At 48.9% G+C, this 25,048-nt stretch overlaps 1 protein-coding gene and 1 long non-coding RNA gene across 2 annotated transcripts; one reads left to right on the top strand and one right to left on the bottom strand.

Moving 5' to 3' along the window:
* The first annotated feature begins 5,893 nt into the window (after positions 1-5,893).
* Positions 5,894-17,969, top strand: LOC135978415 (uncharacterized). Its single transcript, XR_010595805.1, has 3 exons — positions 5,894-6,022; positions 8,654-8,772; positions 17,845-17,969. It is a non-coding gene; the product is annotated as an uncharacterized LOC135978415 (long non-coding RNA).
* A 4,512-nt stretch (positions 17,970-22,481) lies between these two features.
* LOC135978414 (uncharacterized) lies at positions 22,482-24,622 on the bottom strand. The gene is made up of 2 exons (XM_065579361.1): positions 24,046-24,622; positions 22,482-23,051 (listed from the first exon to the last, which is right to left on the bottom strand). Exons 1-2 carry the CDS (start codon positions 24,620-24,622, stop codon positions 22,576-22,578), a joined length of 1,053 nt encoding a protein of 350 aa, XP_065435433.1. The 3' UTR covers positions 22,482-22,575.
* Between the last annotated feature and the right edge of the window lie 426 nt (positions 24,623-25,048).

Below are 25,048 nucleotides of genomic sequence, written 5' to 3'. Positions count from 1 at the left end.
CCAGCTTGTTTCCCAGGCTTCTTGCATTTGTGTATAGGCACTTAAGATAACTCATCGATCGTCCCTCTTTCTCAGCATGAGACAGGAGTCCTCCCCCCTTGCGCTCTCCTGCTTGTGCTTCCTCCCAGGATCCCATTTCCCCACTTACCTCAGGGCTTTGGTCTCCTTCCCCCGGTGAACCTAGTTTAAAGCCCTCCTCACTAGGTTAGCCAGCCTGCTGGCGAAGATGCTCTTCTCTCTCTTCGTTAGGTGGAGCCCGTCTCTGCCTAGCACTCCTCCTTCTTGGAACACCATCCCATGGTTGAAGAATCCAAAGCCTTGTCTCCAACACCACCTGTGTAGCCATTCGTTGACTTCCACGATTCGACGGTCTCTACCCCGGCCTTTTCCTTGCACAGGGAGGATGGACGAGAACACCACTTGCGCCTCAAACTCCTTTATCCTTCTTCCCAGAGCCACATAGTCTGCAGTGATCCACTCAAGGTCATCTCTGATCGCTCACCTTCCACAACACCATCTTCTTAAGAACTTCCTCAACTGTTGCAGGAACTACTCAGAGAAACCTGCAGATGTAAGCCTCAGTGAGCTCTCCCCAAGCGAACTCCCAGTCAAACTCCCGCTCTTAGCCTCTGCTGTTCGCCGCTCCTTCTCCAAGTCTCTCTTTGAGGACTGAGAGAGTATTAGGGTTCACGTATTTGAGTGCGAGCAGGAGCCTCTTTCGAGTTTTTTCCTTTCCTTTTACTGATTTTACTAGAAAACAGACGTCCCTGTTGAGAAGGTAAGAGCCTCCAAGAGGTTTTGGAACCTGCTCAGTCTGATCCATCTGGTGCCAGCTGAATTCTAGGCATGGAAAACACTAGTTTAATGTGTCAGAATTTTATTCCCTCCCTGGGATTTTGTCCCGTAGAATCACTGGGGACATTAGGGTTTGTCCTTTTCGTTTTACCTTTTCCTCCATCCCTCCTTCCTTTCTCTTCATCTCTTACTTCTTTTGTCCTTTCTCCTGTTCCCCTCCCACCACCTATTAGAGGGGCGGATTATACCCATCAGTAGTATGTCCTGGATCTCCCTTTGTATAGCAGTTTTGTCATGAGGTGACTCCCGGTAGGGTGGGGTTCTAATTGGGTGAGCATTACCTGTGTTAATGGAGTGGTATGCCCGTTCGGTCCGTTTTGGAGTGGCTGAGAAAATTGGTGCAAAGCTTGTGCACAGCTCCTTGATCTGCTGTCGCTGCAGACGTCCAAGGGTCGTGGAGAGGTTCACCTCTTCTACGCCACCATCCTTTTTTTCTTCGTAATAGACACCTTTAGGCCACTTTGCGTTATTTGTTTTCTGGGCTGTAAACTGGCAAACGTTTAATTTTTTGGAATAAAAGGGCTTAAGAGAATTAACATGGTATACCTTGGGCTTTATGTTGGAGGTGGGGGAGGCTATGAGATAATTAACAGCTCCTAGGCGCTCCTGGACCGCGAATGGTCCTTTCCACGACGCTTCCATTTTATGGGCCTGGAGCGCCTTTAAGACCATGACTTGGTTTCCTACTTTGAAGGACCGTTCTCTGGAATGTTTATCATACCAGGCCTTTTTACTCTTTCTGAGCATTTTTTAGGTTTTCTTTAGCAAGGGCTAAAGAGTGTCGGAGGGTGCTTTGTAGGTTGCTTACAAAGTTTAGAATGTTAGTTCCTGGAGAAGGCGTAAGCCCCTCCCATTGCTGTTTCACCAACTGTAATGGCCCCTTAACCTCGCGGCCATACACAAGTTCAAATGGTGAAAACCCTAAACTGGGATGTGGTACAGCCCTGTAGGCGAAAAGCAACTGCTGCAACACTAGGTCCCAATTATTGGAGTGTTCATTTATGAATTTACATATTATGGCCCCCAAAGTTTTATTAAACCTCTCCACCAGGCCATTGGTTTTATGGTGGTAAGGGGTGGCAACCAAGTGATTCACCCCATGAGCTTCCCACAGGTTTTTCATGGTCCCTGCCAGGAAATTAGTTCCCGAATCTGCAAGGATGTTGGAGGGCCAATCTACCCCGGCAAAAATGTCTGTTAATGCCTGGCACACACTTTTAGCCCTGGTGTTGCTTAAGGGTACTGCTTCCGGCCATCGGGTAACAAAATCCATGAAAGTCAGTACGTACTGCTTTCCTTTGGGTGTCTTTTTGGGAAAAGGACCCAGAATATTCACAGCTACGTGCTGAAATGGGACCTTAATTATGGGTAGTGGCTGGAGAGGGGCTTTAACCTGGTCTTGGGGCTTTTCCACTCGTTGGTACACCTCACAAGACTGGACATAATTAGCAATGTCCTTGCCCATTCCCTCCCAGTGGAAGGACTTCCCCAACCGGTCCTTGGTTCTGTTCACCCCAGAATGGCCACTGGGATGATCGTGGGCTAAGCTCAAGAGCTTTACCCGATACTTAGTGGGAACTACCAACTGTCTTTGAGGATGCCAGTTTTTCTGGTGCCCACCAGAAAGAGTCTCCTTGTATAAAAGTCCTTGTTCTATAACAAACCGGGATCGGTTAGAAGAGCTGAGAGGCGGTGGGGTGCTCCACGCCGCCGCCCAAACTTTCTGAAGGCTGTTATCTGCTTCCTGCTCGGCCTGGAACTGTTTCCTTGATGCTGGAGACATCAGTTCCTCCTTGGATTGTGGACTGGGGCTTGGTCCCTCTGGAAGTGATGCAGGTGCTGGGGCTGTTTCCATTGACTGTGATCCGCTGTCCACTGGTGCACTATGTGGTATCTCAGGCTCTGGCTGAGCCTCTTGGGTAGGGTTATCTGCTGCTTCCGCCAGGTCAGGCTCGCTGGTGCCCTCTGGCGTTGGAGTTGTAGACGGGTTTGCAAGCGCTGGACTCAGTGCTGGCAATGGTCCTGGTGCTGGTTGCGTTGCCAGTTCCGGTTCTGGGACTGGCTTTGGCTGGGTCTCTGGGATTGGATTCACTACGGCTGTTGCAGTCGTTGGCAGGGGATCCGGTTCCACCACCTTTGTCTGGGTCTCTGGTAACACAGCCGGGGCCCTGGTGGACGGCTCAGGAACAGGGATGGGGGTGAAAGCTTGCTTAGCCTTTGCTACTTCCAGTTCATGCTTCCTTTCTTTTTCTCTCTCCTCCATCTCTTTTTGTTTTCAGCTCCATTTCTTTTTCTTTCAACTTCATCTCTCTCTTGTGGGCCTCCTCTTTGGCTTTTTCTTCTCTTTTTCTCTGCTGTGTCTTGAGTTTTGTTAATTGAAGCAGTCTCTGATGTTTTCTTTCATTTTCTTCTGCTTTTAGTTTGGCCAGTTCTATTTTTTTAGCTACTTCTTTGGTAGTCATTTTCCTGTTTTCTTGTGCTGGGTCACCCCCTCTGCAGTTGACTGAAACTGGGAAGCTCTCAGCTCTGGCTGCTGCTGAGTTAAGAGAGACTTTCTAACTAGCTACTCCCGAGGATGTAAAAAGAAAAAAAAACCAATTCAGCTTGTAAATTCCTTTTACCCTGTCGTTTGCTCATTTGAATACTTCTCTTAACAAAGGACCTTGTTAAAAAAAACTTAACACCTCTGCCTTCAGGCAAGGAGAGAGAAGATATGCATCTATCTCCAGCTCTGCTTTTCAAGCAGCTAGAAAGAAAAAAAAAATCTCACTGGCTTTGGGTTTAAAATGATCCCACCGCTACCACCATGTCAAGGCTGTATCCCCACTTTGAACTTTAGGGTACAAATGTAGGGGCCTGCATGAAAACTTCTAAGCTTAACTACCAGCTTAGCTCTGGTCCGCTGCAACCATCCCAAGGCTAATTTCCTTCCCTGGGTAGCCTTGAGAGACCTTCACCAATTCCCTGGTGAATACAGATCCAAACCCCTTGGATCTTAAAACAAGGAGAAATTAACCATTCCCACTTCTTTCTCCCACCAACTCCTGGTGAATACAGATCCAACCCCCTTGGATCTAAAACAAGGAAAAAATCGATCAGGTTCTTAAAAAGAAGGTTTTTAATTAAAGAAAAAGGTAAAAATCATCTCTGTAAAATCAGTATGGAAATAACCATACAGGGTAATCAAACTTAAAGAGCTCAGAGGACTCCCCTCTAGTTTTAGGTTCAAAGTACAGCAAACAAAGATAAACACTCTAGTAAAAGGTACATTTACATGTTGAGAAAACAAAGGAAAACTAACACGCCTTGCCTGGCTATTTACTTAGAAGTTAGAAATAGGAGAGACTTGTTTAGAAAGATGTGGAGAACCTGGATTGATGTCTGGTCTCCCTCAGTCCCGAGAGCGAACGCACAACCAAAACAAAGAACACAAACAAAAGCCTCCCCCCCCCACGGCCAAAGTGATGCACCAGCTCCGCATCATCCGGCACTTGTGCCAGGTGCCTGAGACACTGCAGGGGCTGTTCCTCTGAGGCCTTAGCAACTCCCACTCCCTGCTGCAGGTACTGCTCTGGCTCACTGTAAATGGCGAGCTAGTGGAAGGGGAAATGGAGCCCCCTGGCACTCACTAAAAGGGAAAGTGATGGATTCTCCATCTCTTGATGTCATTTAATCAAGACAAGATGCCTTTCTGGAATGTGTGTGCCCAAAAAGTAACTATTGTACTATACAGGAAGCCTATGATATGCAGGGGCTTAGATTAGATGCTCTAAAGGTCTCTTCTGCCCATCAAGTCTACTAATTTTGGAAACACTGAGTGTAGCATTGGGAGCAGCCTCTGATGTTTTACTGTTTGGCCGGCTTGCTTCGTAGAATGAAGACGCATGGAGTGGGGTGATCCCCAGAGAGTAGCTCAAACCTTCATAGTGTCAGGCCAGCAGCAGGACATTAGCACTTCAGGGGATGGTTGGGTGTGACAGTGACATCACAAAGGACATTTGCAGGAGCTCAGCCTATTGGTCAAAGTTGTTAGGGAGGTGGTGACCTCAGAGAGAGATGCTGACATCAGCCAGGCATGACAGGAGCAGAGGGCCAGGGAAACCTCAGAGACACCTGTGGCTTTGCTTCAGCAAGTCTCCTTCTCGAGGTCTCTCTTTGAGGACTGAGAGAGTATTAGGGCTGACGTATGTGAGTACGAGCAGGAGCCTCTTTCGAGATTTCTCCTTTCTCTTTACTGATTTTACTAGAAAACAGACGTCCCTGTTAAGAAGGTAAGAGCCTCGGAGAGGTTTGTAACCTTTTCAGTCTGATCCACCTGGTGCCAGCTGAATTCTAGGCATGGAAAACACTAGCTCAAGGTGGCAGAATTTTATTCCCTCCCTGGGATTTTGTCCCGTGGAATCACTGGGGACATTAGGTTTTGTCCTTTTTGTTTTACCTTTTCCTCCATCCCTCCTTCCTTTCTCTTCAACTCTTACTTCTTTTGTCCTTTCTCCTGTTCCCCTCCCACCACCAGGAGTGGGGTGTGTGTGTGTTGCTGGGGGTGCTCTTCACCTCCCCTTGTGGAAAGTTGATCCAATACTGTGAGGTTGAAATAGTGCTTCGACTCCACTGACACTAGATGCTGCCATCCTGTGGCTTAGCATTAGTGTCTGGGATGACTTGGAGCAAGATCTCAACCTCCCCGCAACCCACTTCACTGCTGCCAGAATCCCTCCTGCCCCCCCTGCTAGAGCCACCTCCCTGCCCAACCTGGGTGGGGGTGGAGAAGAGGGTTTTGATAACTTGAGCTGTGGTTTGGAGGTGGAACAGCTGTCAAGGGCACTGAGGGGGAGGTAGCAGATGCTAATCCTACAAGGATGGGGGTTGGCACTGGAGGTTACCGGAAAGGAGAAGAAGACTCCATTCTGGTGTTGAGGAGGAGAATTCATCCCTCAGTGGTGGGCAGGTGCTGGGTGGAAATACTGCTGCTTCCAGGTGGCCTTAATTCCCCCTGATACCTCTGGGCGTTTGAGTCTCTGACAGGTTCTCGTTCCCTTGCAGCAGGAGGACGTCACGGCCAAAGTGATGCACCAGCTCCGCATCATCCGGCACTTGCGCCAGGTGCCTGTGACGCTGCAGGGGCTGTGCCTCTGAGGCCTTCAGCAACTCCTGCTCCCTGCTGCAGGTACTGTTCTGGCTCACTGTAAATGGGGAGCTAGTGGAAGGGGAAATGGAGCAACCTGGCACTCACTAAAATGGAAAGTGGTGGATTCTCCATCTCTTGATGTCATTTCATGAAGACTAGATGCCTCTCTGGAATGTGTGTGCCCAAAAAGTAACTATTATACTATACTGGAAGCCTATGATATGGAGGGGGTTAGATGAGATGCTCTAAAGGTCTCTTGTGGCCAGAAAGTGTAGTAATTTTGGAAACACTGAGTGTAGCATTGGGAGCAGCCTGTGATGTTTTACTGTCTAGCCGGCTTGCTTCCTAGAATGAAGACGCATTGAGTGGGGTGATCCACAGAGAGTAGCTCAAACCTTCAAAGTGTCAGGCCAACAGCAGGACATGAGCACTTTAGGGTTTGGTTGGGTGTGGCAGTGATATCACAAAGGCTTTTTCAAGGACCTCAGCGTACTGGTCAAAGGTGTTAGGAAGGTGGTGACCTCAGAGAGAGATGCTGACATGAGCCAGGCAGGACAGGGGGGCAGGGCCAGGGAAACCTCAGAGACTCCTGTGGCTTTGCTTCAGCAAGTCTCCTTCTCGAGGTCTCTCTTTGAGGACTGAGAGAGTATTAGGGTTCACGTATGTGAGTGCGAGCAGGAGCCTCTCTCCAGTTTTCTCCTTTCCTTTTAATGATTTTCCTAGAAAACAGACGTCCCTGTTTAGAAGGTAAGAGGCTCCAAGAGGTTTTGGAACCTGCTCAGTCTGATATGTCTCGTGCCAGCTGAATTCTAGGCATGGAAAACACTAGTTTAAGGTGGCAGAATTTTATTCCCTCCCTGGGATTTTGTCCCGTGGAATCACTGGGGACATTAGGTTTTGTCCTTTTCGTTTTACCTTTTCCTCCATCCCTCCTTCCTTTCTCTTCAACTCTTACTTCTTTTGTCCTTTCTCCTGTTCCCCTCCCACCACCAGGAGTGGGGTGTGTGTGTGTTGCTGGGGGTGCGCTTCACCTCCCCTTGTGGAAAGTTGATCCAATACTGTGAGGTTGAAATAGTGCTTGGACTCCACTGACACTAGATGCTCCCATCCTGTGGCTTAACATTACTGTCTGGGATGACTTCGGGCAAGGTCTCAACCTCCCCGCAACGCACTTTTCTGCTTTCAGAATCCCTGCTGCCCCCCCTCCTAGATCCGCCTCCCTGCCCAACCTGGGTGGGGGTGGAGAAGAGGGTTCTGATAACTTGAGCTGTGGTTTGGAGGTGGAACAGCTGTCAAGGACACTGAGCGGGAGGTAGCAGGAGCTCATCCTACAAGGAGTGGGGTTGGCACTGGAGGTTACTAGAAAGGTCAAGAAGATTCCATTCTGGGGTTGAGGAGGTGAATTGCTCAAAGGTGTTAGGGAGGTGGTGACCTCAGAGAGAGATGCTGACATGAGCCAAGCAGGACAGGGGGGCAGGGCCAGGGAAACCTCAGAGACCCCTGTGATTTTGCTTCAGCAAGTCTCCTTCTCGAGGTCTCTCTTTGAGGACTGACAGAGTATTAGGGTTCACGTATGTGAGTGGGAGCAGGAGCCTCTTTCGAGTTTTCTCCTTTCCTTTTACTGATTTTACTAGAAATCAGTTAGAAGCAACAAAGCACATTTGGTGATTTTTTGATGGTTGGGGTCTCTGGTGATTGGTTCCATATAAGATGGGGAAAAAAAATGGAGTCTCCTTCCTTGGAGGTTTTTAAGGCCCGGCTTGACAAAGCCCTGGCTGGGATGATTTAGCTGGGAATTGGTCCTTCTCTGAGTAGGGGGTTGGACTAGATGACCTCTTGAGGTCCGTTCCAACTCTGATATTGTATGATTTTATGATTCTATGAAAACAGACTTCCCTGTTGAGAAGGTAAGAGCCTCCAATAGGTTTTGCAACCTCCACAGTCTGATCCATCTGGTGCCAGCTGAATTCTAGGCATGGAAAACACTAGTTCAAGGTGGCAGAATTTTATTCCGTCCCTGGGATTTTATCCCGTAGAATCACTAGGGATATTAGCGTTTGTCCTTTTCATTTTACCTTTTCCTCCATCCCTCCTTCCTTTCTCTTCATCTCTTACTTCTTTTGTCCTTTCTCTTGTTCCCCTCACACCTCCAGGAGTGGTGTGTGTGTTGCTGGGGGTGCTCTTCACCTCCCCTTGTGTGAAATTGATCCAAAACTGTCGGGTTCAAATAGTGCTTGGACTCCACTGACACTAGATGCTGCCATCCTGTAGCTTAGCATTAGTGTCTGGGACAACTTGGGGCAAGATCTCAACTTCCCCGCAACCCACTTCACTGCTGGCAGAATCCCTCCTGCCCCCCCTGCTAGGGCCGCCTCCCTGTGCAACCTGGGTTGGGGTGGAGAAGAGGGTTCTGATAAGTTGAGCTGTGGTTTGGAGGTAGAACAGCTGTCAAGGGTACTGAGGTAGCAGGAGCTCACCCTACAAGGTGGTGGGTTGGCACTGGAGGTTACTAGAAAGGACAAGAAGACTCCATTCTGGGGTTCAGGAGGTGAATTCATCCCTCAGTGGTGGGCAGGTAGTCAGTTTAAATACTGCTGGTTCCAGGTGCCCTTAATTCCCCCTGATTCCTCGGGGCGTTTGAGTCTCTGACAGGTTTTCGTTCCTTTGCAGGAGGAGGACGTCACGGCCAAAGTGATGCACCCGCATCATCCATCACTTGCGCCAGGTGCCTGAGACACTGCAGGGGTTGTGCCTCTGAGGCCTTCAGCAACTCCCGCTCTCTGTTGCAGGTACTGCTCTGGCTCACTGTAAATGGGGAGCTAGTGGAAGGGGAAATGGAGCCCCCTGGCACTCACTAAAAGGGAAAGTGGTGGATTCTCCATCTCTTGAAGTCATTGAATGAAACTAGATGCCTTTCTGGAATGTTTGTGCCCAAACAGTAACTATTGTCCTATACAGGAAGCCTATGATATGCAGGGGGTTAGATGAGATGCTCTAAAGGTCTCTTCTGGCCATAAAGTGTTTTAATTTTGGAAACACTGAGTGTAGCATTGGGAGCAGCCTCTAATGTTTTACTGTCTAACCGGCTTGCTTCCTAGAATGAAGACGCATTGAGTGGGGTGATCCACAGAGAGTAGCTCAAACCTCCAAAGTGTCAGGCCAGCAGCAGGATATTAGCACTTCAGGGGATGGGTGGGTGTGGCAGTGACATCACAAAGGCCTTTTGCAGGAGCTCAGCCTATTGGTCAAAGTTGTTAGGGAGGTGGTGACCTCAGAGAGAGATGCTCACATCAGCCAGGCAAAACAGGGGCGCAGGGCCAGGGAAACCTCAGAGACCCCTGTGGCTTTGCTTCAGCAAGTCTCCTTCTCGAGCTCTCTTTGAGGACTGAGAGAGTATTAGGGTTCACATATGTGAGTGTGAGCAGGAGCCTCTTTTGAGTTTTCTCCTTTCCTTTTACCCATTTTACTAGAAAACAGAAGTCCCTGTTGAGAAAGTAAGTGCCTCGGAGAGGTTTGTAACCTGTTCAGGCTGATCCACCTGGTGCCATCTGAATTCTAGGCATGGAAAACACTAGTTTAAGGTGGCAGAATTTTATTCCCTCCCTGGGATTTTGTCCCGTAGAATCACTGGGGATATTAGGAAAACAACAAGGAGTCTGGTGGCACCTTAAAGACTAACAGATTTATTTGGGCATAAGCTTTCGTGAGTAAAAACCTCACTTCTTCGGATGCATAGAGTGAAAGTTACAGATGCAGGCATTATATACTGACACATGGAGAGCAGGGAGTTACTTCACAAGTGGAGAACCAGTGTTGACAGGGCCAATTCAAAAATCAGGGTGGATGTAGTCCACTCCCAATAATAGATGAGGAGGTGTCAATTCCAGGAGAGGAAAAGCTGCTTCTGTAGTGAGCCAGCCACTCCCAGTCCCTATTCAAGCCCAGATTAATGGTGTTGAATTTGCAAATGAATTTTAGTTCTGCTGTTTCTCTTTGAAGTCTGTTTCTGAAGTTTTTTTGTTCAATGATAGTGACTTTTAAATCTGTAATAGAATGACCAGGGAGATTGAAGTGTTCACTTACTGGCTTATGTATGTTACCACTCCTGATGTCCGATTTGTGTCCATTTATTCTTTTGCGGAGGGACTGTCCGGTTTGGCCAATGTACATGGGAGAGGGGCATTGCTGGCACATGATGGCATATATGACATTAGTGGATGTGCAGGTGAATGAGTCCCTGATGGTGTGGCTGATGTGGTTGGGTCCTCTGATGCTGTTGCCAGAGTAGATATGGGGACAGAGTAGGCAACGAGGTTTGCTACGGGGATAGGTTCCTGGGTTGGTGTTTCTGTGGTGTGGTGTGTAGTTGCTGGTGAGTATTTGCTTCAGGTTGGGGGGTTGTCTGTAAGCGAGGACTGGCCTGCCTCCCAAGGTCTGTGAGAGTAAGGGATCATTTTCCAGGATAGGTTGTAGATCGTGGATAATGCGCTGGAGAGGTTTTAGCTGGGGGCTGTATGTGATGGCCAGTGGTGTTCTGTTATTGTCCTTGTTGGGCCTGTCCTGTAGTAGGTGATTTCTGGGTACCCGTCTTGCTCTGTCAATCTGTTTCCTCACTTCCCCAGGTGGGTATTGTAGTTTTACGAATGCTTGATAAAGATCTTGTAGGTGTTTGTCTCTGTCTGAGGGGTTGGAGCAAATTCGGTTGTATCTTAGGGCTTGGCTGTAGACAATGGATCGTGTGATGTGTCTTGGATGGAAGCCGGAGGCATGTAGGTACGTATAGCGGTCAGTAGGTTTCCGGTATAGGGTGGTGTTTATGTGACCATCACTTATTTGTACTGTAGTGTCCAGGAAGTGGATCTCTTGTGTGGACTGGTCCAGGCTGAGGTTGATGGTGGGGTGGAAATTGTTGAAGTCCAGGTGGAATTCTTCAAGGGCCTCCTTTCCGTGGGTCCATATGATGAAGATGTCGTCAATGTAGGGCAAGTAGAGGAGGGGCACTAGGGGACGAGAGCTGAGGAAGCGTTGTTCTAAGTCAGCCATAAAAATGTTGGCATACTGTGGGGCCATGCGAGTACCCATAGCAGTGCCACTGACTTGAAGGTATAAGTTGTCCCCAAATCTGAAGTGGTTGTGGGTGAGGACAAAGTCACAAAGCTCAGCCACCAGGCTTGCTGTGGCCTCATCAGGGATACTGTTCCTGACAGCTTGTAGTCCATCCTCATGTAGAATATTGGTATAAAGTGCTTCTACATGCATGGTGGCCAGGATGGTGTTTCCAGGAAGAACATCAATGCATTGTAGTTTCCTCAGGAAGTTGGTGGTGTCTCGAAGATAGCTGGGAGTGCTGGTAGCATAGGGCCTGAGGAGAGAGGCCAAATAGCCAGATAATCCTGCCGTCAGAGTGCCAATGCCTGAGATGATGGGGCGTCCAGGGTTTCCGGGTTTATGGATCTTGGGTAGCAGATAGAATACCCCTGGTCGGGGTTCTGGGGGTGTGTCCATGTAGATTTGTTCCCGTACTATAGCTGGGAGTTTCTTGAGCAGATGGTGTAGTTTCTTTTGGTATTCCTCAGTGGGATCAGAGGATAGTGGCCTGTAGAATGTGGTCTTGGAGAGTTGCCTGGCAGCCTCCTGTTCATAATCTGACCTGTTCATTATGACTACAGCACCTCCTTTGTCAGCCCCTTTGATGATAATGTCAGAGTTGTTTCTGAGGCTGTGGATGGCATTGCGTTCTGTACGGCTGAGGTTATGGGACAAGTGATGTTGTTTGTCCACAATTTCAGCCTGTGCACGTCTGCGGAAACACTCTATGTAGAGGTCCAGTCTGTCATTTCGACCGTCAGGAGGAGTCCACGCAGAATTCTTCTTTTTGTAGTGTTGGTAGGAGGGTTCCTGTGGGTCAGTGCACTGTTCAGTGGTGCGTTGAAAATATTCCTTGAGTCGGAGACGAGGAAAGTAGGCTTCCAGATCACCGCAGAACTGTATCATGTTCGTGGGGACGGTGGGACAGAAAGAGAGTCCCCGAGATAGGACAGACTCTTCTGCTGGGCTAAGCGTGTGGTTGGAAAGATTGACAATGTTGTTAGATGAGTTGAGGGTACCATTGTTATAGCCCCTAGTGGCAGGTATTAGTTTAGATAACTTACAGTCCTTTTTCCTCTGTAGAGAAGTGAAGTGTGCATTGTAAATGGCTTGTCTCATTTTTGTAAAGTCCAGCCACGTGGAAGTTTGTGTAGAAGGCTGGTATTGTATGAGAGTCTCCAGTTCTGAGAGTTCATTCTTGATCTTCTCCTGTCTGCTGTACAGGATGCTGATCAGGTGGTTCCTCAGTTTCTTTGAGAGAGTGTGTGGCACAATCTCTCACCATACTCAGTGTAGTAGGTTGATTGCAATGGATTTTTTACCTTCAGTCCTTTTGGTATGATGTCCATCTGTTTGCATTTGGAGAGGAATCATCCGCCACTTGCGCCAGGTGCCTGAGACACTGCAGGGGCTGCGCCTCTGAGGCCTTCAGCAACTCCCGCTCCCTGCTGCAGGTACTGCTCTGTCTCCCTGTAAATGGCGAGCTAGTGGAAGGGGAAATGGAGCCCCCTGGCCCTCACTAAAAGGGAAAGTGGTGGATTCTCCATCTCTTAATGTCATTGAATGAAGACTAGATGCCTTTCTGGAATGTGTGCGCCCAAAAAGTAACTATTGTACTATACAGGAGGCCTATGATATGCAGGGGCTTAGATGAGATGCTCTAAAGGTCTCTTGTGGCCATAAAGTCTACAAATTTTGGAAACACTGAGTGTAGTATTGGGAGCAGCCTGTGATGTTTTACTGTCTAGCCGGCTTGCTTCCTAGAATGAAGACGCATTGAGTGGGGTGATCCACAGAGAGTACCTGTGTCAAGGCTGTATCCCCACTTTGAAGTTTAGGGTACAAATGTAGGGGCCTGCATGAAAACTTGTAAGCTTAACCACCATCCCAAGGCTAATTTCCTCCCCTGGGTAGCCTTGAGAAACCTTTCAACAATTCCCTGGTGAATACAGATCCAAACCCCTTGGATCTTAAAACAAGGAGAAATAAACCGTCCCCCCTCCTTCCTCCCACCAACTTCTGGTGAATACAGATCCAACCCCCTTGGATCTAAAAGAAGGAGAAATTAACCATTCCCCTCCTTCCTCCCACCAACTCCTGGTGAATCAAGATCCAAACTCCTTGGATCTTAAAACAAGGAAAAATCAATCAGGTTCTTAAAAATAAGGCTTTTAATTAAAGAAAAAGGTAAAAATCATCTCTGTAAAATCAGTATGGAAATTAACCTTACAGGGTAATCAAACTTAAAGAGCTCAGAGGACTCCCCTCTAGTCTTAGGTTCAAAGTACAGCAAACAAAGATAAACACTCTAGTAAAAGGTACATTTACAAGTTGAGAAAACAAAGGAAAACTAACACGCCCTGTTTGAAATAGGAGAGACTTGTTTAGAAAGATGTGGAGAACCTGGATTGATGTCTGGTCCCTCTCAGTCCCGAGGGCGAACACCCACACAAACAAAGAACACAAACAAAAGCCTTCCCCTCCCCAAGATTTGAAAGTATCTTGTCCCCTTATTGGTCCTTTAGGTCAGATGCCAGCCAGGTTACCTGAGCTTCTTAACCCTTTACAGGGAAAAGGATTTTGGAGTCTCTGGCCAGGAGGATTTTATAGTACTGTACACAGGACAGCTGTTACCCTTCCCTTTATAGTTATGACAACCTCAAAGCTTCAAAGTGTCAGGCCAGCAGCAGGACATTAGCACTTCAGGGTTTGGTTGGGTGTGGCAGTGACATCACAAAGGCCTTTTGCAGGATGTCAGCTTATTGGTCAAATGTGTTAGGGAGGTGGTGACCTCAGAGAGAGATGCTGACATCAGCCTGGCAGGACAGGAGCACAGGGCCAGGGAAACCTCAGAGACCCCTGTGGCTTTGCTTCAGCAAGTCTCCTTCTCGAGGTCTCTCTTTGAGGACTGAGAGAGTGTTAGGGTTGAAGTATGTGAGTGTGAGCAGGAGCCTCTTTCGAGTTTTCTCCTTTCCTTTGACGGATTTTACTAGAAAACAGACGTCCCTATTTAGAAGGTAAGAGCCTCCAAGAGGTTTTGGAACCTGCTCAGTCTGATCCATCTGGTGCCAGCTGAATTCTAGGCATGGAAAACAGTAGTTTAAGATGGCAGAATTTTATTCCATCCCTTGGATTTTGTGCCGTAGAATCACTGGGGACATTAGGGTTTGTCCTTTTTGTTTTACCTTTTCCTCCATCCCTCCTTCCTTTCTCTTCATCTCTTACTTCTTTTGTCCTTTCTCCTGTTCCTCGAAAACTGTGGGGTTGAAAGAGTGTTTGGACTCCACTGACACTAGATGCTGCCATCCTGTGGCTTAGCATTAGTGTCTGGGATGACTTGGGTCAAGATCTCAACTTCCCCGCAACCCACTTCACTGCTGCCAGAATCCCTCCTGCCCCCCCTGCTAGAGCCGCCTCCCTGGCCAACCTGGGTGGGGGTGGAGAACAGTGTTTTTTTTCATACATTCATAGATTATCGGACTGGAAGGGACCTCGAGAGGTCATCGAGTCCAGTCCCCTGCCCGCGTGGCAGGACCAAATACCATCTAGACCATCCCTGATAGACATTTATCTAACCTACTCTTAAATATCTCAAGAGATGGAGATTCCACAACCTCCCTCGGCAATTTATTCCAGTGTTTAACCACCCTGACAGTTAGGAACTTTTTCCTAATGTCCAACCTAGACCTCCCTTGCTGCACTTTAAACCCATTGCTTCTGGTTCTATCCTTAGAGGCTAAGGTGAACAAGTTTTCTCCCTCCTCCTTATGACACCCTTTTAAATACCTGAAAACTGCTATCATGTCTCCTCTCAGTCTTCTCTTTTCCAAACTAAACAAAGCCAATTCTTTCAGCCTTCCTTCATAGGTCATGTTCTCAAGACCTTTAATCATTCTTGTTGCTCTTCTCTGGACCCTTTCCAATTTCTCCACATCTTTTTTAAAATGCGGTGCCCAGAACTGGACCCAATACTCCAGCTGAGGCCTAACCAGAGCAGAGTAGAGCGGAAGAATGACTTCTCGTGTCTTGCTCACAACACACCTGTTAATACATCCCAGAATCAGGTTTGCTTTTTTTGCAACAGCATCACACTGTTGACTCATATTTAGCTTGTGGTCCACTATAACCCCTAGATCCCTTTCTGCCATACTCCTTCCTAGACAGTCTCTTCCCATTCTGTATGTGTGAAACTGATTGTTCCTTCCTAAGTGGAGCACTTTGCATTTGTCTTTGTTAAACTTCATCCTGTTTAACTCAGACCATTTCTCCAATTTGTCCAGATCATTTTGAATTATGACCCTGTCCTCCAAAGCAGTTGCAATCCCTCCCAGTTTGGTATCATCCGCAAACTTAATAAGCGTACTTTCTATGCCAATATCTAAGTCGTTGATGAAGATATTGAACAGCGCCGGTCCCAAAACAGACCCCTGCGATACCCCACTCGTTATGGCTTTCCAGCAGGATTGGGAACTATTAATAACAACTCTCTGAGTACGGTTATCCAGCCAGTTATGCACCCACCTTATAGTAGCCCCATCTAAATTGTATTTGCCTAGTTTATCAATAAGAATATCATGCGAGACCGTATCAAATGCCTTACTAAAGTCTAGGTATACCACATCCACAGCCTCACCCTTATCCACAAGGCTCGTTATCCTATCAAAGAAAGCTATCAGATTGGTTTGACATGATTTGTTCTTCACAAATCCATGCTGGCTGTTCCCTATCACCTTACCACCTTCCAAGTGTTTGCAGATGATTTCCTTAATTACTTGCTCCATTATCTTCCCTGGCACAGAAGTTAAACTCACTGGGGTCTGTAGTTTCCTGGGTTGTTTTTATTTCCCTTTTTATAGATGGGCACTATATTTGCCCTTTTCCAGTCTTCTGGAATCTCTCCCGTCTCCCATGATTTTCCAAAGATAATAGCTAGAGGCTCAGATACCTCCTCTATTAGCTCCTTGAGTATTCTAGGATGCATTTCATCAGGCCCGGGTGACTTGCAGGCATCTAACTTTTCTAAGTGATTTTTAACTTGTTCTTTTTTTATTTTATCTGCTAAACCTACCCCCTTCCCATTAGCATTCACTATGTTAGGCATTCCTTCAGACTTCTCGGTGAAGACCGAAACAAAGAAGTCATTAAGCATCTCCGCCATTTCCAAGTTTCCTGTTACTGTTTCTCCCTCTTCACTAAGCAGTGGGCCTACCCTGTCTTTGGTCTTCCTCTTGCTTCTAATGTATTGATAAAAAGTCTTCTTGTTTCCCTTTATTCCCGTAGCTAGTTTGAGCTCATTTTGTGCCTTTGCCTTTCTAATCTTGCCCCTGCATTCCTGTGTTGTTTGCCTATATTCATCCTTTGTAATCTGTCCCAGTTTCCATTTTTTATATGACTCCTTTTTATTTTTTAGATCATGCAAGATCTCATGGTTAAGCCAAGGTGGTCTTTTGCCACAGTTTCTATCTTTCCTAACCAGCGGAATAGCTTGCTTTTGGGCCCTTAATAGTGTCCCTTTGAAAAACTGCCAACTCTCCTCAGTTGTTTTTCCCCTCAGTCTTGATTCCCATGGGACCTTACCTATCAGCTCTCTGAGCTTACCAAAATCTGCCTTCCTGAAATCCATTGTCTCTATTTTGCTGTTCTCCCTTCTACCCTTCCTTAGAATTGCAAACTCTATGATTTCATGATCACTTTCACCCAGGCTGCCTTCTACTTTCAAATTCTCAACGAGTTCCTCCCTATTTGTTAAAATCAAGTCTAGAACAGCTTCCCCCCAGTAGCTTTTTCAACCTTCTGAAATAAAAAGTTGTCTCCAATGCAGTCCAGGAATTTGTTGGATAGTCTGTGCCCCGCTGTGTTATTTTCCCAACATATAGCCGGATAGTTGAAGTCCCCCATCACCACCAAATCTTGGGCTTTGGATGATTTTGTTAGTTGCTTAAAAAAAGCCTCATCCACCTCTTCCACCTGGTTAGGTGGCCTGTAGTAGACTCCTAGCATGACATCTCCCTTGTTTTTTACCCCTTTTAGCCTAACCCAGAGACTCTCAACACTTCCGTCTCCTATGTCCATCTCTACCTCAGTCCAAGGGTGTACATTTTTAATATACAAGGCAACACCTCCTCCCTTTTTCCCCTGTCTATCCTTCCTGAGCAAGCTGTACCCATCCACACCAACATTCCAATCATGTGTATTATCCCACCAAGTTTCAGTGATGCCAACAATGTCATAGTTGTATTTATTTATTAGCACTTCCAGTTCTTCCTGCTTATTCCCCATACTTCTCGCATTTGTATATAGGCATCTAAGATACTGGTTTGATCTTTCCTCCCAGTTTTGTCCTGACCCTCCTTTCCCTCTGACAATATAGCCCACACTCCCTCTCGTTTTTGACCCATCTCCCCGGTCTCCATGTTCCCCACTTACCTGTGGGCTTTGCTCACCTGTCCCCGTCGAACCTAGTTTAAAGCCCTCCTCACTAGGTTAGCCAGTCTGTGTCCAAAGGTACTAATAACTTGAGCTGTGGTTTGGAGGTGGAACAGCTGTCAAGGGCACTGAGGGGGAGATAGCAGGAGCTCATCCTTCAAGGAGGGGGGTTGGCACTGGAGGTTACTAGAAAGGACAAAAAGACTCCATTCTGGGGTTCAGGAGGTGAATTTATCCCTCAGTGGTGGGCAGGTGATGGGTGGAAGTAGTGCTGGTTCCAGGTGCCCTTAATTCCCGCTGATTCCTCGGGGCGTTTGAGTCTCTGACAGGTTCTCGTTCCCTTGCAGCAGGAGGACGTCACGGCCAAAAGTGATGCACCAGCTCCGCATCATCCGGCACTTGCGCCAGATTCCTGAGACACTGCAGGGGCTGTGCCTCTGAGGCCATCAGCAACTCCCTCTCCCTGCTGCAGGTACTGCTCTGGCTCACTGTAAATGGGGAGCTAGTGGAAGGGGAAATGGAGCCCCCTGGCACTCACTAAAAGGGAAAGTGGTGGATTCTCCATCTCTTGATGTCATTGAAGGAAGACTAGATGCCTTTCTGCAATGTGTGTGCCCAAAAAGTAACTATTGTACTATACAGCAAGCCTATGGTATGCAAGGGGTTAGATGAGATGCTCTAAAGGTCTCTTCTGGCCATAAAGTCCCCTAATTTTGGAAACACTGAGTGTAGCATTGGGAGCAGCCTCTGATGTTTTACTGTCTAGCCGGCTTGCTTCCTAGAATGAACAGGCATTGAGTGGGGTGATCCACAGAGAGTAGCTGAAACCTTCAAAGTGTCAGGCCAGCAGCAGGACATTAGCACTTCCGGGGAAGGGTGGGTGTGGCAGTGATATCACAAAGGCCTTTTGCAGGACGTCAGCCTATTGGTCAAAGGTGTTAGGGAGGTGGTGACCTCCGAGAGAGATGCTGACATCAGCCTGGCAGGACAGGAGCACAGGGCCAGGGAAACCTCAGAGACCCCTGTGGCTTTGCTTCAGCAAGTCTCCTTCTCGAGGTCTCTCTTTGAGGACTGAGAGAGTGTTAGGGTTGACGTATGTGAGTGTGAGCAGGAGCCTCTTTCGAGTTTTCTCCTTTCCTTTGACGGATTTTACTAGAAAACAGACGTCCCTATTTAGAAGGTAAGAGCCTCCAAGAGGTTTTGGCAGCTGCTCAGTCTGATCCACGTGGTGCCAGCTGAATTCTAGGCATGGAAAACAGTAGTTTAAGATGGCAGAATTTTATTCCATCCCTTGGATTTTGTGCCGTAGAATCACTGGGGACATTAGGGTTTGTCTTTTTCATTTTACCTTTTCCTCCATCCCTCCTTGCTTTCTCTTGTTCCCCTCCCACCACCAGGAGTGGTGTGTGTGTGTTTGTTGCTGGGGGTGCTCTTCACCTCCCCTTGTGGGAAGTTGACACTGCAAGGGCTGTGCCTCTGTGGACATCAGCAACTCCCACTCCCTGCTGCAGGTACTGCTCTGGCTCACTGTAAATGGGGTGCTAGTGGAAGGGGAAATGGAACCCCCTGGCACTCACTAAAAGGGAAAGTGGTGGATTCTCCATCTCTTGATGTCATTGAATGAAGACTAGATGCCTTTCTGGAATGTGTGTGCCTAAAGAGTAACTATTGTGCGATACAGGAAGCCTGTGATATGCAGGGGCTTAGATGAGATGCTCTAAAGGTCTCTTGTGGCCATAAAGTCTACTAATTTTGGAAACACTGAGTGTAGCATTGGGAGCAGCCTCTGATGTTTTACTGTCTAGCCCACTTGCTTCCTAGAATGAAGACGCATTGAGTGGGGTGATCCACAGAGAGTAGCTCAAACCTTCATAGTGTCAGGCCAGCAGCAGGACATTAGCACTTCAGGGGATGGGTGGGTGTGGCAGTGACATCACAAAGGCCTTTTGCAGTGTAGTAGTTCCGGGGTGGGGCTCGTCCCTTCCTGGGGTACCTGGGAGCCAGGCCGCCCCGCTACAAAGTGAATAACAGTCTAGGGCCCAGACCTTTGGGTAGGGGCTGAGCACACAATTAGCAGTTCGGCGCTCAGGCCTTTGTGCAGGGACTGAGCACACAATCAACAGTTCAGAGCTCAGGCCCTTATGCAGGGACTGAGCACACAATCAACAGCTCCGGCCCTGGGTCAGGGCGGGGAACAAACCAGTAGTCAGTCAGCGGCCCAGGCCTTGTAGCAGGAGCTGGGTCAGTTTGGGTTAGCCCAGGCGTCCCTGTTTAGAAGGTAAGAGCCTCCAAGAGGTTTTTGAACCTGCTCAGTCTGATCCACCTGGTGCCCGTTGAATTCTAGGCATGGAAAACACTAGTTCAAGGTGACAGAATTTTGTAGTCCACACGGGATTTTGTCCCGTGGAATCACTGGGGACATTAGGGTTTGTCCTTTTCGTTTTACCTTTTCCACCATCCCTCCTTCCTTTCTCTTCATCTCTTACTTCTTTTGTCCTTTCTCCTGTTCCCCTCCCACCACCAGGAGTGGTGTGTGTGTGTGTGTGTGTGTGTGTGTGTTGCTGGGGATGATCTTCACCTCCTCTTGTGGGAAGTTCATCCAAAACTGTGGGGTTGAAATAGTGCTTGGACTCCACAGACACTAGATGCTGCCATCCTGTGGCTTAGGCCTTGTCTACACTACGAGAGTAGTTCGATTTTACTTGCATCGAATTTTTGTAATCGATATTGCAAATTCGAATGTGTGTGTCCACACTAAGGACAGTAATTCGACTTTGTGCGTCCACACTAATGGTGAAAGCGTCGACATTCGAAGCGGTGCACTGTGGTCAGCTATCCCACAGTTCCCGCAGTCCCCTCTGCCCATTGGAATTCTGGGTGTAGCCGGCAATGCCTTCTGGGTAACAAAATGTGTCGAGGGTGCTTTTGGGTAACTGTCGTCATCCGTCCATCACTCCTGCCCTCCCTCCCTGAAAGCGCCGGCGGGAAATCATTTCGCGCACTTTTCCAGTCATTGACAGCGCGGACGCCACAGCACTGCGAGCATGGAACACGCTGCGACCATCGCTGCAGTTGTGGCCGCTCTCAACGCCTCGCAGCTTATCATACAGGTTTCCCTGAGGCAGATGCAGAAAAGTCAGGCAAGGAGGCTACGGCACCGCGGTGATGTCCTGAAGTCTGAGAGTAGCACGGACCTGTCAGAAAGCAGGGGACCCAGCGCCGAGGACATCGCGGTGGCAATGGGTCATGTTGATGCCGTGGAACGGTGATTCTGGGCACGGGAAACAAGCACTGAGTGGTGGGACCGCATAGTGCTGCAGGTCTGGGATGAATCCCAGTGGCTGCGAAACTTTCGCATGCGGAAGGGAACTTTCCTTGAACTTTGTGAGTTGCTGTCCCCTGCCCTGAAGCGCAGTGACACCCGGTTGCAAGCTGCACTGAGTGTACAGAAGCGAGTGGCCATAGCCCTCTGGAAGCTTGCAACGCCAGACAGCTACCGGTCAGTCGCGAACCAGTTTGGGGTGGGCAAATCTACCGTGGGGGTTGTTGTGATGCAAGTAGCCAAGGCAATCGTTGATGTACTGCTGCCAAAGGTAGTGACCCTGGGAAACGTGGAGGCGATCATAGATGGCTTCGCAGCGATGGGATTCCCAAACTGCGGTGGGGCCATAGATGGAACTCACATCCCTATCCTGGCACCGGACCACCAGGCCACCCAGTACATTAACCGAAAGGGCTACTTTTCCATGGTGCTGCAAGCACTGGTGGACCACAGGGGACGTTTTACCAACATCTACGTGGGATGGCCGGGCAAGGTTCATGACGCTCGTGTTTTCAGGAACTCTGGTCTGTTTAGACGGCTGCAACAAGGTATTTACTTCCCAGACCACAAAATAACTGTTGGGGATGTGGAGATGCCTATAGTCATCCTCGGGGACCCAGCCTACCCGCTAATGCCCTGGCTCATGAAGCCCTATACTGGCGCCCTGGACACTGAAAAAGAACTCTTCAACTACCGGCTGAGCAAGTGCAGAATGGTGGTGGAGTGTGCTTTTGGCCGTCTCAAGGGGAGATGGAGAAGCTTACTGACTCGCTGTGATCTCAGCGAAACCAATATCCCCATTGTTATAGCAGCTTGCTGTGTGCTCCACAATCTCTGTGAGAGCAAGGGGGAGACCTTTATGGCGGGGTGGGAGGTTGAGGAAAATAGCCTGGCTGCTGATTACTCACAGCCAGACAGCCGGGCGATTAGAAGAGACCAGCGGGACGCGCTGTGCATCCGGGAGGCTTTGAAAGCAAAGTTCCTCAGTGAGCAGGGTAACCTGTGACTTTAAAGTTTGTGTACTGAGAAGCTAAACCTGCCCCCGTTTCTTTACCCAGGTAATGTTGACTATCCTATCCAGTTACATACCCCCTTCACCCCCCTTCCAACACACGTTGCGAAATAAAAATAGTTCAACTTTGTTAAAGCACACCGTTTTCTTTAATACTGTTTTCGTGGGAATTTTTTAAAACTGGGACGCAGACTGTGGTGCGGAGCGGGTGTAGTGTAGTGACGCGAATGCAGCTTCTAAACTCAAGGATTGACAGGCTCCGCTGCAGTGGGATGGTTGTTTCAACGGAGCCTGTCACCCCTCCTGATCGGGACTGTGTGTATGGGGGGGTCTATGTGACTTTGTGGCAGGGGGAGGACGGTTACAGATCCCCTGCTGTGTGGCTCTGTGATCCTGCCTAAGGACCGCCGCTTAAGATCTGTAACTGCCCTCCCCTGCCACAAAGTCACAGAGCAACCCACCCCCCACCACATAACATGAAAACAACCTCCCAGACTAACCAGGGTAACTAGTCACTGCATCACTGCACTGTGTATGTGCCCTGCTGCTGTGCCTGCCCCCGACTATGTACCCTGCCAAAGGTGACTGTCCTGTCCAATTACCAACCCCCTTTCCCATCCTCCTCCAAAAGAACATGATTGAAACAGTAGTTTACAGAAACATATTTTTTATTATCAACTACACATGGCATTGGGAGGTGAAACTTGGACGGGGGCTTGTGTCAGGCGGGAAGGAAAGAACTGTTCAAATTTTGGGAAATGAGAGCCTTCTGCTACTAGAGCTCTCTGCAGGGGTGGAGTGAGAGTTAGCAGGGACTCTGCCGCCTCTCCTTCTTTGCACTTTGGGTGAGGTGGGTATGGGACTTGGTGGCAGGGGAGGGCGGTTATAGATGGACTGCAGCGGGGCTCTGTCCTCCTGCCTCCGTTCCTGCAGAACATCCACAAGGCGCCGGAGCGTGTCCGTTTGCTCCCTCAGTAGTCCAAGCAGCGTTTGAGTCGCCTGCTGGTCTTCCTGCCGCCACCTCTCCTCCCGATCCATGTTGGCTTGGTGCATTCGGGTCAAGTTCTCCCGCCACTGGGTCTGCTGTGCTGCCTGGGCTTGGGAACAGGCCATAAGCTCAGAGAACATGTCCTCCCGTGTCCTCCTCTTCCTACGCCTAATCCGCGCTAGCCTCTGGGAGTGTGATTCCAGGCTAGGTTGTGAGACAGTCACAGATGGGGCTGTGGAAATGGGAAAAAGGGAGTGAATTCCTCAGAAAGAAAAATGTAGTTGTGAACAAAGAACATAGTCTTTCTCTGTGAACAAGACCATGCACAGCACCTATCACATGCGCACTCAGCACAAGGTCGAATTTTCGGCCTTCGCATTCAGTGCCTGGGGTCTTGCACAGCACATTTGAGAAGCGGGGCAGCACAACGGAATTTCTGTTGCAGGCAGACATGGTAAGCCGTACACTTGTGGCAGTTTAAAACTTTTAGATTACCACTGGCCTCATTTCACATTTAAAGCTATGTCAGTTCCTGCAGCCAGCAATCCGGCAAGCGGGAACTCTGCCCCTGTCCCACCCCCTCGCGGCTGTCCCCGGGAACGATCCCTTTCGGCTGCCCCTCTCCCGCCTCCACCGCGTGGCTAAAAACCAGCGGTTACAGTTCTGTCAAGGAACGGGAAAGCAGTCCCAACACTAACATTCCCCTACCTAATTAAAAGCAGGTCACCATGGGCGACATCACCCTGATGAGGATCTCTGAGAGCGACAGACAGAGAATGCTCCGGGAAAGCCTCCAAAGACCAGGGCCGTATGCCGCCCTGCTATGCAGAGCAATGATTCCCGAGTACGTGATAGTCTCGTGGCGCGGCAACGTCTCGTACTTCGGAGGACCCAATAAGGCCGCTCTCCCCAGGAACCTCATGGAACGGCTTTCAAGTTACCTCCAGGAGAGCTTCGTGGAGATATCCCAGGAGGACTACTGCTCTATCCCCGGACATATAGACCGCATTTTACTGTAGCTGCAGTAGCAGGGAATAAACAGTAGAGCGGCTTGTGCAGGACAATCACTGAAAACCGGACATTGCTAGATTTTTTTTCAAAACTTGCACTGCCCATGACTAAACCGTTAAGTGCATAGGGCACACTAATCATGAACAACCCATTCTTTAAATTGTTAATATTCCTGTTTTGTTAAAAATAAATGTTTAGATGTTTACAACACTTACTGGCTGATCCTTCACCAGATTCTGTGTCCGGGGTAACGGCTGGGGACGCTTCGTAGGGGATCTCTGTAAGGGTGATGAAGAGATCCTGGCTGTCGGGGAAATCAGCGTTGTGAGCGCTGCCGACTGCCTCGCCCTCCTCATCTCCTTCCTCATCTTCCACGTCCCCTAACATGTCCGAGGAACCGGCCGTGGACACTACCCCATCCTCAGAGTCCACGGTCACTGGTGGGGTAGTGGTGGCGGCCGCACCGAGGATGGAATGCAGTGCCTCATAGAAACGGGATGTCTGGGGATGGGATCCGGAGCGTCCGTTTGCCTCTTTGGTCTTCTGGTAGCCTTGTCTCAGCTCCTTGATTTTCACGCGGCACTGCGTTGCATCCCGGCTGTATCCTCTCTCTGCCATGTCTTTAGAGATCTTCTCGTAGATCTTTGCATTCCGTCTTTTGGATCGCAGCTCGGAAAGCACGGACTCATCGCCCCACACAGCGATGAGATCCAAGACTTCCCGATCAGTCCATGCTGGGGCCCTCTTTCTATTCACAGACTGCACGGCCATCACTGCTGGAGAGCTCTGCATCGTTGCCAGTGCTGCTGTGCTCGCCACGATGTCCAGACAGGAAATGAGATTCAAACTGGCCAGACAGGAAAAGGAATTCCAATTCAAATTTTCCCGGGGCTTTTCCTGTGTGGCTGGTCAGAGCATACGAGCTCGCACTGCTGTCCAGAGCGTCAACAGAGTGGTGCACTGTGGGATAGCTCCCGGAGCTATTAGCGTCGATTTCCATCCACACCTAGCCTAATTCGACATGGCCATGTCGAATTTGGCGCTACTCCCCTCGTCGGGGAGGAGTACAGAAGTCGAATTAAAGAGACCTCTATGTCGAACTAAATAGCATCGCAGTGTGGACGGGTGCAGGGTTAATTCGATGTAACGGCGCTAACTTCGACATAAACGCCTAGTGTAGACCAGGCCTTAGCGTTAGTGTCTTGGATGACTTGGGCA

The sequence above is a fragment of the Chrysemys picta genome, unplaced genomic scaffold, assembly GCF_011386835.1.
Source record: "Chrysemys picta bellii isolate R12L10 unplaced genomic scaffold, ASM1138683v2 scaf250, whole genome shotgun sequence".
NCBI classification, from domain to species: Eukaryota; Metazoa; Chordata; order Testudines; family Emydidae; genus Chrysemys; species Chrysemys picta.
Note: the sequence above shows the minus strand (reverse complement) of the source record. Positions and strands in the feature narration are given on the sequence as shown.